Source organism: Macrobrachium nipponense, chromosome 16 (assembly GCF_015104395.2).
Source record: "Macrobrachium nipponense isolate FS-2020 chromosome 16, ASM1510439v2, whole genome shotgun sequence".
NCBI lineage: Eukaryota > Metazoa > Arthropoda > Malacostraca > Decapoda > Palaemonidae > Macrobrachium > Macrobrachium nipponense.
This window is the reverse complement of record NC_087209.1, coordinates 65041162-65059496: the sequence shown is the minus strand read 5'-3', so window position 1 is coordinate 65059496 and position 18335 is coordinate 65041162. Positions and strand designations below refer to the sequence as shown.

General features: G+C 37.3%; 1 protein-coding gene across 3 annotated transcripts in view; it reads right to left on the bottom strand.

Moving 5' to 3' along the window:
* Positions 1–3057: 3057 nt before the first annotated feature.
* The window catches only part of LOC135195781 (protein henna-like), a 73537-nt gene continuing 58259 nt past the window's right edge, over positions 3058–18335 (bottom strand). For 2 of the 3 annotated variants that reach the window (XM_064222253.1, XM_064222252.1), the window contains exons 2-8: positions 12583–12705; positions 11532–11706; positions 10687–10849; positions 7490–7686; positions 6554–6816; positions 5217–5446; positions 3058–4283 (exon numbers count right to left, since the gene is read on the bottom strand). In XM_064222253.1, coding sequence (XP_064078323.1) covers positions 4124–4283; positions 5217–5446; positions 6554–6816; positions 7490–7686; positions 10687–10849; positions 11532–11706; positions 12583–12705 — 1311 coding nt within the window. In that variant the 3' untranslated portion in view covers positions 3058–4123. Of the gene's footprint in view, positions 4284–5216; positions 5447–6553; positions 6817–7489; positions 7687–10686; positions 10850–11531; positions 11707–12582; positions 12706–16985; positions 17130–18335 lie in introns of those variants that run through there. The other variant, XM_064222251.1, reaches the window with a different exon arrangement.

The window sequence follows — 18335 nt, the reverse complement described above, 5'->3', positions numbered from 1 at the left end:
TAATATGTATTAATAAAGTACTCTGTAAAATACAGCACAGTACTAGTGTTGTATTTTAGTATGATAGAACATAAATAGTACTGTACGTATTGACTCTGATTACATCGAGTTGGACTTACGAACAAATCAAGATACGAACTTCTGCTCAGAAGGTAACAAACCTGTTCAAGTTGCGCCGAAGGGGGGGGGGGGGGGCATAATTATCCTCCAAACCATGAAGGTGTCATTTTGAAAATTATGATTTACAATAGGCTTTAATTTGCCAAATGAACAAGCAATTATTCTAATGGAGTTTAGATTCAAGTTTGCTTTTGTTAAAACTTATGGTCCCATAAACCTGAGAAGGAACGGGTTTACAATGGAGGTCTGATGTTTTACGTGGAGATAGATAGGTAACATTAATAAAATGACTGACAAGTGAAGGAAGGTGGACTGCGTGAGCAGTATGACCCTCTGGGCTCTTTTTGCCATCAGTAAGACGATCATGTATCTCCTTGGATGTGAATATCTCAAATATGACGACCCGCGAAAGCGTATCGTTGTCAAATGACAACTTTTATGTACGTTTCAAATGACGTAGTTCGTGAAAATGGGTTATGCGGTGAAGCGCGACCATTCGTTACCCCTTACAACATTATGGTCAGTATGTAGAGGTTATATTTTTATATAGATATATATATATTTTTGCAGCACGAAGTGTTCTTGTGCCCTTGTTATATGACCGTGTTATAAGACCCTAAAAGAATCTTGATAATTTGAAGTTCGTAGGTTGAGTAGAGGACCTTTGAGAATTTCTGCCGTGATAAATCTTCAAACCGAGTGTAATTAGATTGTCCCTGTACTACGAGACTGTTGAATCATCTTTTGGCTAATGTTTTCCCTAACCTGCAATCTCATTATATCCTTTAAGTGGTCCATCGTTTCTTTCAAGTTCAAGGCGTCACTTTTTCACTTTTTTTCATCGGACCTGGACTAAATACGACTTTAGATTGCTTGCCCCATCGGCCTCTGCCTTAACAGACGTAAAATCCGCTCCCACCCTCATCCATTCTCCGGAGGAGAGTTGCGTCATCGATTGCGTCATGGAAGCGCTGCTAAAAGCAATGGGCGATGCGCGAGAGAAGACGCCACTTGGCCGTGAACGCGGCCAAAAGCCCAATTGAACACACCCATCGAGGTGTGTAAATGAGCGAGTGAAAGCCGCCGCTTTAGTTCTCTTCGGTGCATGTCTGAAAGGGGAGAATTGACAGCTTCCAGAGGAGATGCGTTGTAAAAGAGGGCAATTAAGTGCATGCCTCTCACGCTGTGCAGTCACGCAAGAGCATCAGGGACGTTCTGGAAGCAAAGAAAGTTTGAAAAAGCGTGTGGGTGTGGATGTTGGAGTCGAGTTTGAATTTTGAGTAGGGGACGTTGGTTCCAGAAGGCGAAACACAAATATGTATTTTTTTACATCTTCATACACCCCTGTCGATGTTAGCCCATTATGTTATATTACATATTGGATCTATTTCCTTTCGTATTAATCGTTGTATTATTTGTTTCCTTTCGTATTAATTAGTATGTTATGATTTCTCTTTGCTGTCGTATTAATTGTTATATTATTATTTCTATTTGATATCGTATTAATTGGTTACTTTTATTCCTTTTCGTATTAATTGTTATATTGTTTCTATTTGATATCGTATTAATTTTCTTATTTCTATTTCCTTTCATATTAATTGGTTTATTGTTATTTCTATTTGATATCGTATTAATTGTCTTATTATTTTTATCTCCATTCACATTTGTTTTATTGATATTTCTATTAGCTATCGTATGAATTATTATTTCTGTTTCCTATCGTATTAACTGAGTAACTCGATGCTATTTATCCTTAAATGCGTGGTCAAAGATTACATATAAAATCATCATCACTCCTAAGATATTGTTAGGGCAGGTCATCGATGCCTGACATCTGTTGATGACTTCTTGAAGAAAGCGAAGAAAACGAATGGCCCCGTTCATGTTGCCTGACGATACGTTCCTTTCCCTCGCTATAACTAGTCATCACCATCATTCATAACCTCGTATGGACGACGAGTAATCCAGTCACTCACGTCTCAAGGTGGGAGGTGGGTGGGGGGAGGAGGACTTGGGTGTCTCCGGAAATTCACAGGGTCTGGAATTCTGCGGTCATAATTGTAGGTACGCGGCACCTGTTCACGTCTGTAAGAAGACGTTCACCGCCACCCATTAGTCTGAAATCGTCGATAGGCGTGACACTTATGGAGGGTGCTGTAAGTGAGCGTGTTGCTTGCGCTGTTTTTATTATCTTTTTATTTATTATTTTTTTGCGCTGTTTTGGTCCTTCCTGTGGAGCGCTGTAAAGCTGTATATTGCTTTGGCTGTTTATAGGAATTGAGGCGCCATGGTACATTTGATACAGCGCTTTAAGGATTATTAGTTACACGTTATCATTATTACATTTTTTGTTGTTGTTGGAAAGTGCTATAAATTCTTTTAACCTGTAATAGGAAACTCTTGTGTAATGGATACGAATTAAAGAATCATTATTTGCACCGGATTCTCGGGCTTTGGCTCCTTGCCTCTGGTCAAAGACACGCTTCGCATTTCAGTGCTTTTAGGAGAAATTGGTGTAAATTGTTTAAAATTCCATATTTGAGTAGATTGGAATTGAAGATAGCGACGTCGTTTACATTGACTTGAATCATGGATAACGTTGAGCCATGTATTGGCTGTGTTAATCATTGTGTTGGTTGTGTTAATCCTTGTATTGGCAGTATCAATCCTTATATTAGCTGTATTAATCCATGTACTGGTTGTGCTAATCCTTGTATTAGCAGTGTTAACCCTTTTACTGGTTGTGTTAATCATTGTATTGGCTGTGTTAGTCCATTTATTGGTTGTGTTAATCCATTTATTGGTTTTGTTATTCCATGTATTGGTAATGTTAATCCATGTATTAGTTGTGATCATGAATACATAAGTACATGCTTTGACTCGAACAATTATGATTGAATAAATAGTACCGAATCTTTTTATGAATAAAGAACAAACTTATAATAGTAGATATTTATTTTAGTAAGGAATACATAGCTTATTGCACAATATTAGCCATTCAGTATTGTCACACTAGATACAACACATTGATGATGCTATTTACATTCAACCTGACTACTTAACACTAGAGAGAATACTTTAATGATATGGCTTTCTTCACGTCATGAAATGTCTTACGGATAAGATTAATATGCTTTGATTAATAAGAAATAGTTTTCTCAAAACATATCGTTTGGCACCTTTGGGAATATCATTGAAACTTCGATTATAAAGTAACAAGGGGTTTCTTCGTCATAGCCGAAAGGAAGATATCTTTTTGGGAACTTTTATTGATTAGTGTGAGTGTTGTAACTAGGTAAAACCTTTGTTGATTGATATAGTATCCTTTCGGTTGCCAAAAACAACAGTATCTCCTGTATATATTTGCATGAGGAGTACCCTAGGAAGACATCTCGACCTGTTTTCTCTGGTCCCTGTTTCCCTTACCTTAAATGGTTATATGAATAGTAGTTTGCTTTTATAATTACTATATATATATATATATATATATATATATATATATATATATATATATATATATATATATATATATATGTGAACATATGTTAAAGTATTTTTAGATATAGAGAGAGCTTACCCGGAGGACTATGTATGCTGAGCGTGATACTCATTTATTATAAATGGGACGGCATTACTAGTGGTCAAGTGTTGAAAATGTGTGAAGCTATTGTGCGTGGCAGTGTTGAGAGCACAATAGTACATTTAAAATTGAACATAGAGTGGGTTTGATCTAAATTAAGTCCGTTTCAAGAGGACACCATAAATTCTATATATCACAACCGAACTGAGTGCAATGTTCATAAAGCAGTATTGAATTATTTTTATGCGCAAAATGCATTTTTTTTTTTTTACAAAACCGCATTTTGCAGCGCACAAAACCAGCGTGTACTGCACTAAACCACTGCTCACAGTTTCAACTTAAGAATATCCCCTCCCGCCCAAAGAATATAAATGTCATGAGGATAAAGAAGTTACGAAGACAGACTCGACTTCTTCCCGAGTTCTAGCTGAGTTTGATGAGGGCGTCCGTGAGGATCTGCATATCACAGTTGATTTCTCGAACCAGCGACTGGATCTGGGGCTTCGAGTTCAGAATCTCGACTGACTGCGTGTACGGGTTGTAGCGCACCGAGAAGGGTCTCGGTATCGTGCCGGCAAATTGTCTGTTGTTTTCGAACGAGGTGGAGAAAAAGAACGGTAATTAGCACACGAGACACTTCCAAGTAGTAAGAGATTAGAATCATTATTATATTATTATATACATAATATACAGTGAATTTAGAATGTATTTAGAATAGCACAAGAGCCTGAACATTGTTACCCTACAGGAAATGTGTTAATGCTCAGAGGGCTGACTTTAATCATCATATTTAGAATGTGTTATTATTCAAAGTGCTGACTTTAATCATTATATTTAGAATGTATTTAGAATAGTACACGAGTTTAAACGTTACTTTACTGGCAATGTGTGTTGATAGGCTCAGAGGACTGAATTTAATGATAGTATTTAGAATTAATTTAGGATTTATTGAGATAGTACAAGAGTTTGAACGTTGTTACTTTACTGGCAATACGTGTTCATGTTCAAGGGATTGAAGACATTTAAATGCAGTACTTCCACTTTTCAGTAGAATGAATCCTTTTCACCTAATCAAAAATGTTGACTTTTTTGTCATGAATCGGTATAAACGATTTGCTCAAATATCTAATCATTTTCTTTTTCATATAAAGTATAATTGATCTTCCATAATATACTTGAGTCAATTTATAGAGCAGTGGTTCCCAAACTGGAGGAAATTTGAAGCTACCAGAGGGGAAATAATTACACTACCTACTAACTAAAAAAATCTCAGATGGATTTTCTCATGTCCTTTATTTGCTACTAACCGCTCTCTATCCACTTTACTCACTATATGTTTATCAGTATATTTGAACATTCGAAAAATAAATTAGTAAATAGTCACCGCGTGTTTTAACTACTCTTTCCCTCATACACATGAAGGGTTAAATCTGGATGGCTGAACGGGATGCAGGGGGAAATGACAGAAGAAAGTTTGGGAACCACTTTAAATATAGAGGAAAATAGCGTAACTTACATCAGTTTTTGCTTGGCGTCCTCGAAGCTCTCGGCTACGTAGTACACAGGCTGGAATTCCGTGATGGGGTATTTCTGTTCGGCGGTCTTTTTGGGATCGAAGGGGCGCACCTCAGGCTTGTCCGACAGGCAGTACTCCAGCTCTCCGTAGGAGGACAGGAGTCCCGCCCCGTAAGCCTTGATTTCACCCTGCTGGCGACACAGGCCGAACTCGACTGTGAACCAGTAGCACTGAAATAGATAACAGAGAGAGAGAGACGATGAGTTGCATCTTTAAGATTTGGGTGCCACATGCTCAGAAAGGACTGTTTGAGATGTGTAGTGAGCGCTGTCATTGGTAGCTAATATGCTTTTTAATGATCAGAATACGATCTTTATTGCAATTAGGAAATAATTAAATAAGGCAACTGAGTCACATGACTCGACACAGTCTGTATGCTGGCCCAGAGGAGTTAGTTTTTTTTTAGGTGGGGTTTTGGGTAGAAAATCTGAAAACGCTTGTCAAAACGATGAGAAAAAACACCAGTGAAGTTTATTTTTTTTAAAAATGGATAGATTATATTATGGTGTTTTCTGTGGAAGTGAAAATGTTGATGGGCGACGTCTCGTCGGGATATTTAGAAAATTTATGAAATGAATGAATTAGAAGGCACAATTACAATTTTAGCATTTAAAACCTTTTACGTAGAGGAAGGGTTTTGCTGGTGTTTCACTTTGTGATTGAAGTTTTTATTTAAAGGTAGGCATTATTAAAAGAAGTGTTTCTTCCCAATACTTTGATTATTTTACTAAACAAAAAAGTAATGGGCAGATTACGTATAGGCCTTTTCGTTGAATGCTCGTTTTTCGTTAGAACTTCGGTCATTTTAGTTAGAACTTTCTATTTTGCTTTGGGATGAGTGATGTTTTCAATATTTACGTGGCAGTTTGTATTCTATGTGATAAAGCATTTAAGTGAAAGCTTGCAGTAGTAACCAAACTGCTGTTTATAGAACTGAGACTATTTAACTATGACTATGGAACAAAGACTATTTCACTTAGACGACAGAACTGAGACTATTCAACTATGACTGTAGAACTGAATAGAACTGAGACTATTTCACTTAGACTACAGAACTAAAATCATTTAACTAAGACTGCAGAACTGAGACTATTTAACTAAGACTACAGAACAGATTATTTAAGTAAGACTACAGAACTGAGGCTATTTAACGAACTCTGTTTCAATATGTTTCTGGTTAGGAGGGGAGCCTTCACGTCGAAATGAATCCCTAGATCGTCTTTAAAAAGAAACGTCCATGGAAAGCCGTTCGTTCCGGACAAAGAAAAAAAACTCACCGTTGCCAATTTCGAGATGAAGTCGTCGGGAGCCCCGAGCGACGCCAACCCGATCTCCTGCGAGAACTGGGCGAAGGCGGGGTCAGCGAAGAGGGGCGCGTGACCTAGAAGCTCGTGGCAGATGTCGGGCTCGGGGGTGTAGAGGGGCTTGCTCGGGTGGCGGATGTACTGCGTCGAGTGGAAGACCCTGAAGGCGAGGCCTGCCAGGAAGTCCCTGGACGAGAGGAGACCAGCCACTGGACGTAGGGTGAAGCCGGTGCAGTCTGCGACGGTGGACAGTCAATATTAGGAAAAATTGGGGTTCTTATTGATATGGTATATCTTGAATCATTGGGTCTTCTTTAGATATTGACCCCCCAGGCAGGTTTGGAGGGTCGTTATCTAGGATTAATGCTTCTTTAGGGTCATTATATTTATGATATTTACAGTGTTTTGTTTATGTTTTTAACTGTCTTTTGCAACGGGCTTGTACTAAACACGTCGCAAAGGGGTTACATACCAGGTTAAAACCCTTGGTGGTCACTATCTAGGACACATCCGAATGATTGAATTGTGCAAAGTCAGCTATTGTATAATTTTGATGAGTATAAGGCCTAGCCAGTGAGATTCATAAACTAGGCTATTTTATTGTTTATCAGAAATTTAAACCTGTGCAGCTTGAACATCAAAGGAGAAGCACAGATGATGAATATCTCTGGTTGTCGTGAGTTGTAAGTTTATGACATAGGGCAACGAATTAGGCAACTTGATGGATTTTTTGTAGCCCAGACATGAAGAAGACGTGAAGACAGAAGAAAGGAGATAGATATAACAATATTGGAAGAAAGATGATAATAGTCCTTAAAAAAAAAAGAGAGAAAAAAAAAGACGTAGGAACAGAATTCGAAAGCTTGGGGTTAATTTATCTATTTGTATTATTTTGCGGCCGTTCCTTACCTTTGAGGAAGTCGGAAACGTCCTGAAGTTGGGGGATGTTGTCCTCTCTGTAGCCGCAGTTCTCCACCAGGAGGGGGAAGACGTTGATGTGTTCTCGACAGGCGTGCGTCTTGTAGAGTTTGGTCAGATTGCGGAAGACGGCGCCCCAAGTGGCTCTCTCCTCTTCGGTGTACTCGACTCGAGGGATTGGTTGACCGCTAAGAAACAAAAAGAGAGAAAATGAGTTGAGAGAGATGAATTATTTGGTTGCATATAGCATAGTGCGGTCAGTTGTTACCGCGTTGCAAGTTGGCACATCTCTTTGAGGAGGAATGTGAATTTTTATACAGCAGATGATGAGTAGATGATTATAAATTTTTCATTGGGTTTTGCAATTTTTTAAAATTTTGATTTATGATTTGGCATTTGCAAAGGACAGTGTATAGATATGTCTTTCCTGTATGTGAGGATAGTTAATCCACGAAAGGGAGATTGTTTTAAAAAAAAAAATCCTTCAATTATATATTTCAACATTCTTGAGATTGTTTAAAAACCATCTCTAAAGTAATTATATATTTTAACATTCTCTCTCTCTCTCTCTCTCTCTCTCTCTCTCTCTCTCTCTCTCTGTAATAATTATAATATATATATATATATATATTATATATAGTATATATATATATATATATATATATATATATATATATATTATATGGTTGTATATATTATATCATATATATATTATATATATATAATTATGTCTTATATATATATACATATATATCTATATATATATATATATGATATTATAATAATATATATATATATACATATTATAATATATATATATATAGATATATACATATAATATATATAATATATATATATATATATATATATATATATATATATATATATATATATTATATAACGCCCATCCCAACGTGCGTAATATCATTTCAGTCAGGTAAAGAAATTCGAAATGAACAGGCGAGTACGATCAGGTCTTTTGGCCATTGTATTAAATAGGAAACGACAGTATACTTATAGACAGTTTCTACAATTTGTTTCCCAAAGGATTTATTAACTCAGTCATCACACCGTTGAGTAATTAGTTTTTAACAACCTCGTCGACTTTGAATTTCCACCGCAGAAACTTTGTTTCTCTCATGATTTGACACTTTATGCTTTTAGAAGAAGGCATCACGAGTAGTTCAGCGTTCGCGTGCTTACCTTCAAGCTCTCATTTCTTTTCCCAGAGAAATTGTGTGGAAAAAATGAATGTTCGTTGTGTGATGAGGTCTTATTCATATTTCATGTCATGCGTGAAAAGTACAGTTTTGTGGAATTCTGTGTTCTCGTAAATGGTAGCTATATGGAAAACAATGGTTATATATCCGATCTGTGAACTACGTTACAGTTTTAAGTATATGAGCTTTGTTATGGCTTGAGAAGATTAATGGTTAAAGGCTAAAGAGAATAATCCAGCCAGACTCTTTGAGCACCCTGCGGTTATGTACGAGAAAATGAAAGTCGAAGTATGCAGGTTAGATCGTGCGCAACCGTCGGACGTGACAGCCACACTTTCTTATTTTAAATACACTGTGATTAGTGTTCTCCATCCCGAAGACTTATGCATGTAGTTAACGTTATTGTGACGTCTGAACTCCACTGGTCATCGGGCTAATCTCACTGTCTGCCAGTCTTAAGTCGATGAAAGTGCTTCTTGTAGGTGGGGTGGGGGAGGGGGGCCGTCTGGCCCTCCTTGTTTGAATGATGTCCACTTTTTTTAATTTTTACAGATGTTCAGATTTTTTTTCTATTTTTTTTTTTTTTTTTTGTAGGATGCCCCCAGTTTTCTGTTAAGAACTTATAATTTTTCATTTTTGGTAACTCGATTTTTTTCTTTTACTCGAAAATGAAAATGTATGAGACTAGAAATGTGGTCTTGCCTTTCAGAAATGTTCTTATCCGTTGCTGATTCGCTTCGATGTTTTCCTTGGTGTGTGTGTGTGATTTATTTATTTTTTTTTTTTTAAGTTAGAGGGTGTAATGTGTCTTTTATGAAAATTGTTGTAATCAGAATTAAGTTTTCAGAACGTTGATCAGTAAATGAATGATAAAGTAAGTAACTGAAGAAAAAGCAGTGGTTTTGAAGTTCATAATTTCATGTTAGATAGGACAAGTTTACTCTGACGTCATTCTGCTTTCTTGCATAGTTTATCAGTGAAAGCTATTGATTTCCTTTGCAGTGCTGTATGAGTTTGAACTACAGTTATTTCTGTAATAATAGTATTACTTTAGCTAATAATTTTCTTTGTAGTACTGTATGAGTTTGAACTACAGTTATTTATGTAATAATATTACTTTAACTATTAATTTCCTTTGTATTACTGTATGAGTTTGAACTTCACTTATTTCTGTAATAGTATTACTTTAGCTATTAATTCCTTTGTAGTACTGTATGAATTTGAACTACAGTTATTTTGTAATAGTATTAATTTAGTTTCCATTATTACCTCTTGACTGAATTACCATTTATGATTCACCATTTGAATACGACTATCGTAACTAGCTTTCTTCCAAGACGGCGTATTTTTCATCACCATTTTTACGATGATTCGTACAACATCCTCGGCTGTGGTATTGTTGGTTTTATATGCGGTATTTGAGGTACTATAGGCAATTGCTGAATGAATGGTATTTTAGGAAACCCCGAATCAATTACATCCAGAATGATTTCAATAGGAATTCCAGGTATAATAACTTCAATACACCTCAAATTATTGACAACGAAATTGAAGTGATTAATATCATCCTTATTGCCAGTATGGATAATAAACAATGTCCCGTAGCAGAGGATTAGCGCCGGTACGCATTACTTAGGTTCTTTGCAGAGTCCCTTCGGCTCCTAGCTGCAACCCCCTTGCAGTTACTATAGCTCCATTCATATTCTCTTTCTTCCATCTTCATCTCTACCTTAACAATTGACTCATAATCCCACTGCTTTGAGGTTGTCCTCTTGTCACACCTTTCAAATCTACCTACTCTCAGTTTCCGTTTCAGCGCTGAATGACCTCATAGGTGGCAGCCATCGCATGGCCTTTGGCCTAAATTCAATAATCTGTTCTGTTCGAAATGAACGTGAATAATGATGAACCAAGCCAAAACCCATGAAAATTGAATGGTCAATAAACTGATTTCAGTAGTCCACTTACTGTCTGTAGTTGTAGGCGATGTCAGCGAAGTATTTCCTGCGGGCTCTGTACACGGGGTCTTTGAAGCCTGGGTGATCGGCCTCCAGCTCGTGTCCGTAAGACAAAATCTGATTGGCGAATCGGTCCAGGTCGCTGATTTTGCGAGGGAACCACGGCACCGTATCTGTTGGAGGTTGGCGCGAATCAGTTTTGTAGTTGGTGATGTGAATGATTATTTCTTACTGAGTCAATGGACGTGAAGTAAGTGGTTATTTGTTGTGAAGTAAGTAATAAGTAGCCCTTAAGTGTTTTATTTGTTGTAAAGTAAGTAATAAGTAACCCTTAAGAGGTTGCTTGCTGTGAAGTACGTAATAAGTAGCCCTTAAGTGGTTATTTGTTGTGAAGTACGTGATAAGTAGCCCTTAAGTGGTTATTTCTTGTGAAGTACATGATAAGTAGCCCTTAAGTGGTTTATTTGTTGTGAAGTACGTAATAAGTAGCCCTTCTAGTTTATGTACTTGGCTGAAGTTATTATTCTCCTGTTAGATTATTTTGTCGTTATTCCTGCTGCAAGTATGTTTTTGTATTAATACTTGTAAATATAGATATATTCATATTTTGTTGCAAGTGCAAAAGACAATGGGAAGGGCAATTGTGTGCCCTTTTATAATCGCCTGCCCAAAGAAGAAAGAAAAAGGAAAGGTGAGAAGGAAGACGAAGAGATTTTCAAGTGTAGGAGAACAGAAGTAGGGAGAAAATGCCAAAGTTTGGTGTAGTACAAGAAAATAAATAATCACTGAGTTCTATAATCCTGAGATGATTACCGATTCCAGCAGGGTAAATATATGAGGGAAATGGAAAAGTACCTTTGTTGTTGTGGTGGTTTCTGGAAATAACCTGGAAGTAGGAGCAGTTGGCCCTGACTTGCTCCATGGCCGCTCCCAAATTTCCAGTGGTGGAGTCGCACTCGACCATGAACTCGTACTTGGCCTCTCTTCGCGAGAGGCGCGACTCGATGTGGAGGAGATTCACGTTCTGGGACTGGAAGGGGGAAAGGGAACAAGTCAGAATAAAGAGGACAAGTAAGAAGGAAAAATCAAAAGTACATTAGTTTAACCAGACCACTGAACCGATCAACAGCTCTCCTCCTAGGGCTGGCACGAAGGATTATATTTTTTTACGTGGTTAGGAACCAATTGGTTACTTAGCAACGGGACCTACAGCATATTGTGGGATCCGAACTGCATTATATTGAGAAATTAATTTTTAATCACCAGAAATAGATTCTTCTGATCCCGCACTGGCACCAGCTCGGAGCGAACTCGGGCTACCAGAGTGGTAGTCGAGTACGTAACCCACTGTCCATTGTGGAACTAAATATTGAGGAAAAGTTATCCTAATCTGGCCCAATGTATAAATATGCTTTTGTTATTAGTTGTAGTTCTAATATTGTATTAGTTGTAGTTCTGATATTGTATTCGTAGATAATTTATAAACTAAATATTTTATTTTTGATGATAATGGCATACATTACCATCAGACCCCCGTTGGGGGAGTTGTGCTGTCAGTGAACCTCACGCTGTGCACTTTAGGCATTACTTACGGTTCTTTGCAGCGTCATCACGGCCCCTGGCTGCGACAGCTTTCATTCCTTTTACTCTACCTCCATTCATATTCTCTTCCTTCCGTCTTACTTTCCAACCTCTCATAATTGCGAGTTTTTTTTTTCCTGTTGCACCTTTCAAACCTTTTTGTTCTCAATTCCCAGTTTCAGCGCTGACTGACCTCTTAGTTGCCAGCGCTTGACCTTTCACCTAAATTCTATAGTATTCCATTCCACATAGAGGAGTTTTACCCATTTTTTTTATTAATATATCAAAGCCTCTTTATAAAGTAGACTCCAAGAATGATAGTTACCTGGAATATCCTGAGGGCGTTAGCCAGGGCGCCCACCTCCTCCTTCATGGAGAAGATGATTGTGGTGCTCTTCGCTTCTTCGTCGCCTTCCATGATGTACTGGCCACCGTCCATTAAAGTTGGCTGGAAAATAGCAAAAGACCAAATAATGATAAATGAATAAATAAATGAATACATACATAAGTAACATAAGCATTAGAAATAAGTTGTGTATAACTGACTCACGAAAGTTTGGAACGTGATAAATGCGTAAATAAATGTATAAGCCACGAAGGAAAGTGAAACACTGGAGTAGCTACAAGATCTTTCGACTCAACGACCTTTACTTAGCAGACTGACTGACATACGTGAGAAGCTGAGAGGACAAGGAAGGGTCGTATAAGTGACAGATAGGGATTATAAGGAGATTAGTACCTAGAATCCAACACACCTGGAGAATGAGTAACCTTCCCAAACGAACATAAACATGGGCATAATTTAAAGAGGTTTACAAATGATTAAGTCCAACTGCTCAGGCACAGGGACTAAGACAATTAAGGATAATACAGGGCGGCAGCTGACCACATTCAAACTTTTGGTGAACAAAAACTTAATCACAAAACATATTAAACATACTTATACAAAGAAAATATCTATAAGGCAACTAATTTGTATTTAAGTCTGTGATTGTATCTTTGAGGTCATTCTTAACCATGTTACAAATACATGAGGAATGTATAGGAAAAAAATGAAAAATATTATGGAATATTCAGAATTATATCAGCTGTCTGAACAATAGAGAAAAAAAGGCGTTTCCTTCTACTTAGGCCATGATGAATTCGTGTTTCTGTTAATTCAAAAGTGCATTATATGTATATATGTGGTTCACTTCGTGTGCAAAGAATTGCTAATCATTCAGAGTCTTTTGAAATATCCCAATCTGGAGGCAACTTTCACACCTTTGTTCATGTCCAAAATTCTCATTTCCTTTTCCTGAAGTAAAGTAAGTTTTCTCTCCTGCCGGAGGCTCCAGTCTTGCTGTCATTAGAGAGAGAGAAAGGGATAATCCTCCTCCCCCAGCCCTCCCCCCCACCCACATGTCCCCCTTCAGGGAAAAAAAGGTGACATTTTCTACTGTACGTAAGATCTTATTTTCTTAATAATTAACGGGTTTTAAGTTGACAGCTGAAGGCACCGTTAGCTAGGTAATCAATGGTCTTGCCTACATTGGCTGCTTAAGGCGCAGAAAAGCTTTCTCGCTCTTAAGTGCTCTACGACTAGATTTCCGTATCGAACGCCTGAATGACTGTTTTTTAACATATTCTATTTGGTAAATATTATTGCCCAATTGGTATAAATCCCAAAGAAGCCCTTTTCACACTAAGTTCATTCGTTTCCAAGCCTAATTCATGCTTTTCGCTTACTAGGCGAGTAACCCTACAAACAACTTTGTTGTTGTTATTGTTGTTGTTGTTGTTCTTGCTGTTGTTCTTTTTGTTGGGGAGAAGAAAAGGTCTATGGAAAAGCATAAAAAGCTCCGAAAACGGTGTTTTGCGTTGAGTTAAAGATACAGGAGTTTCAGGATAGGATATTTATGATTTATTTATTAAAATGAAAATGTAAAAGATAAATAATGTGCATGTTACATAGTAAAGAACGATTATTGCTAATAAAATATCGCGTATTTATTTTAGTTTTCTTTGGTGAAACAACGCTCTATTTGACCGTAGATCTTTGCACGTGCCCAAAGTAAGCTGGAAGTGGAGCACGCCTTGTTTTAATACCAACAAGAAATGTATCAAACTGAGCTTATTTCATGGAGAAGAAAGCGAACATTCATCGTAATTTCATTTCTGTTTTATGTCTTTAGAGAAAGGATTCAGTAAGTTGAATTGCGAGAACAATCAAATTCTTTTCTTATGGAGAATCGCCTATTGGTTATGACTTCCATCCCTAGCGAACCAGGGAACCATTGTTCGGTTTCTGGATGTGGTGGAGGAATTCCAGCTCCTGCCTTTGAAGGTCATGGTCAGTTCACCTAATTAGTGTATTTCGTACCTCCTAGTTACTCGACTTTAGTGGGTCGCAGTCAGTCTGGAGATGAGGTTTCGGTAACCGTTGTAACTATTTCGTGCAGCCGTCGAAGTAAGCAGTAAGTCGTGCACTGGTTAGTCAAATTCGGTAGTATCGACCATTTGGAGTAAGGCATGAGGGTTGCAGCTTCATCACCCCCAGCAAAAAAAACAAACAAACAAACAATCTTGCCAAAACCCAGAATGGTCACACCATCTGGAGCCACTTCCCTTTAGAGGAAAAGTTATATATATTATATATATATATATATATATATATATATATATATAATATATATTATTATATATATATTGTGTGTGTGTTTAACTTGAGTATTATATACATATACATATATATATATATATTTATATATTATTTATAATATATATATATATATAATATATATATATATATATATATTGTGTGTGTTTAACTTGAGTATCATACTTACATCAACCTTAAACTATCGTGATGTACTGTCAATTTAAATTGCAAGAGCATCGAAAATAACTCTAGTCGATAAACACATGCGATAACTCGCACAGAGAGAGAGAGAGAGAGAGAGAGAGAGAGAGAGAGAGATAATCTAGGAAAAGTTTCCAAGGGTTAGAATGTTTCCAGCCTTGAGATGGCCGAAGTTCCTTAAAAAAAATTATTCATGATTTGGATAGTGTCTCGGCTTCTAAACAATTTGACGATGTCCAAACACGCCGTTTCGGTGATCTTCACTTTCATATTAATCTCTTCATTCTGATAACCTTCTGTGTTTGATTTTCCGAAATCGTTTATCTGTGTAATGTAATATGTATTCTCATTGCCATACTCAAGAACTTGGCTTCTCGAAGGAACATCTCATTCTGTATATCTGTGTCTGTTCTGAATACGTGTGTCTTTTCTTTCTTAGAACCTCACTTTTTAAGCCGTCCTCTTATATTCTGGTTTGCTGAGATCTTCCAAATGTTTGTTAAAAAATATATGTTAGTCCAACCCTGTCAGGTGTATCAAGGTTGATTATATGATCACCGGTATTGGTCCTTTAACTTATGATATATATATTGAGGTATTGTCTTGTCTTAAGTCAGGGTCCTGTTTCCGGCATAGTAAAGTGTCTCCCAGCTGCTCTGGATGTAACTGAAACTTATGAGAGCTTAAAGTGTAAGGATTCACTCTAAACACTTCTTACTTCCGGTAATGCAGCTCTCAAAACCTCATGTGTCTTCATTACTGCGTCCTTGCGTTGGTCGCACTCTCCATGCTAAAAGTATTTATGAACATTGACCAAGATGTGGTTCAAGTTAATATTTTACGGCTACCTTTGTCATTTTCCTTCTAATCAACTTTCCATTCCCGTGGACGCCAGTTTACACGAGTTGGATTACTTTCCGATTCCGGTATCTTTCTTTGCGAAGATTTTAAGACTTTTCTCCCAGATGTAGCGTTATAGGGTAGTTAGACCTCGTAGTTTTTGTACTTGAGATTCTGAAAGCCGAATCTTCTTGTGAATGACAAGTTGTTAAAATGATGATATTTTCAATTTCTTTTGATCTCCGGTACTGAAAGAAGATTCACAGGCTTTCATTTTGCTTTGATATGCTTCATACGATATTTGTCCTAATGGTAAGGGCGTATCTTGCCTTCATTTCTGAAGTAAGTTCGATTCCTTTCTTCACCTCTAAGGTATCAATGCTTTCTTATATATATAGACACCTTTTGGGGTAGGGTACCATTATGCTCTCTTCTATACAGGTACCTTGTCGGGTAGTGTTCAATTGCGTTATAAAAACAAAACCCTTCTTTTTCTCAGGTTGTTGAGTAACCCCCCAAAAATTCTAGGTTGGTCACTTGGATTCTACTTTCCTGTGATATTGTTTCTTAGGTTGATCAGTCACTTCATCAGATGTAAAATCTATCTTTTGTAGTCCATTATCCTTCTCTTATGCTTCTCACTTGTGCCTGGCTTAATGTGGGCATTCGGCTGTCCTGGCTTGAAGTCAGGTCATTGGTTGGTTAGTTGGTTGGTCTAGATCAAGCTGGTTAAGTGTCGGAAGGGTGTAAAAGTCCTGGTGTGAATCTATAGATTCTGAACAACCAACAGAGACGTAGCGGGTCAGAGTTGCACAAGAAAAAGTTCTAGCTTTCTGTAGTGATTTTAGTTTGCTGTTATTTTGACGATTTCAGTGGACCTGCATCAAATGCATGTAGAAATGTTTATGCAAATACGTTGCACATTGACAAAGTCCTCAGGTGCGATACATTGAAAACTTAGTGAAAATTTTGTCCAAAAGGGATTTAAAAATAGCGTTATGAATTAGAATTGCGTTTTTTTTTCGTGAAAATAGCAACGTACTTACTACTACTGTTGGTTTGTAATCCTTTTCGTAATGCGGTTCGGTCTGAACTAAGAGCTCACTCGACGTTGAATGTAACAGAGTCCTGAGAGCACTGAAGGAGAGCATGACCTCTACCCGGTATTTATACATCAAGTCAGCCGATGACTGACCTCCGTTTGTGGTTGTCTACTGACTCGGCCGATTTCACTTTTAATACTCTAAATTTGTTTCCCTAACTTTTAAATATAGTTTGTTTGACAGTTTCATCTGCTCTTTTTTTTAAATTCTGTTTCATTTTATTGTTGTAAATCTGCTATAATTTCTGTTACTTTTATCGTCGATGTTGATGAATTATATACATTGCATTGGCAACACCACTCAACGGTTGCGTCAGGCGGGTCTTTCCGCCGGGAGCGTTCGCCGAAAAAACGTACGTCCAAGTTGTCATCAGCGCAGAGTTGGTGTCATCTGGATATGCCTTATTTCATGTTGCGGGAAAAGGCAAGCCTACTGATTGCCTGCATTGAAATACAGTAGACACGTCCAAGATGGTTTCGTTCGGAAATGTACTTTATAAATGTATAATGCATTAAATAAATGAATTTCTATCTCGTTCTTGTTTTATTTTGCGGGGAAAAGGTAGGTCTACTGATTGACAACATTGAAATACAGTATACACGTCCAAGAAGGTGTCGTTCGGAAATGTACTACTATATAATGCTTTCAGTAAATGAATTTCTGTCCCGTTCTTGTTTTATTTTGTGGGGAAAAGGTAGGCCTACTGATTGCCTGCATTGAAATACAGTAGACACGTCCAAGACGGTGTCGTTCGGAAATGTACTTTATAGATGTATAATGCTTTCAATAAATGATTTTCTATCTCGTTCTTGTTTTATTTTGCCGGGAAAATGTAGGTCTACTCATCGCCTGCTTAGAAGTGTTGTTAATTCGTGAAAACTTGTGGCTCATTGCAGATGGTTTCGTCCGAAAATGGAGTTTATAATGCTTTAAATAAGTTTAATATTACAACATAAATTCGAAGGGAGATGTCACGAGAATTATAAAGAATAAACTCTTCGAGTTTTGAATTACTAAAAATAAATATTTTTCAGTTAAAAAGGACTTTTGTTCTTGGTTTTTTACGTAGCGAACCAAGAAAATTTGAGCTCAATTTTTACGTAGTGAACCAAGAAAATTGAGACTGGTCATTACAGTGAAGTCTTCTAGGAAAACAAGAGTGAGGTTTGTTTATGCATGGCTGTACATCTCAAAGGAATATTGGGTTCCTGATTACTAAGTCTTGCGATGGTCGTTCTTAGTATTGTTTGCTAAGAAACAGACACCGGTACATGCGTGTATGTATATCTGGTT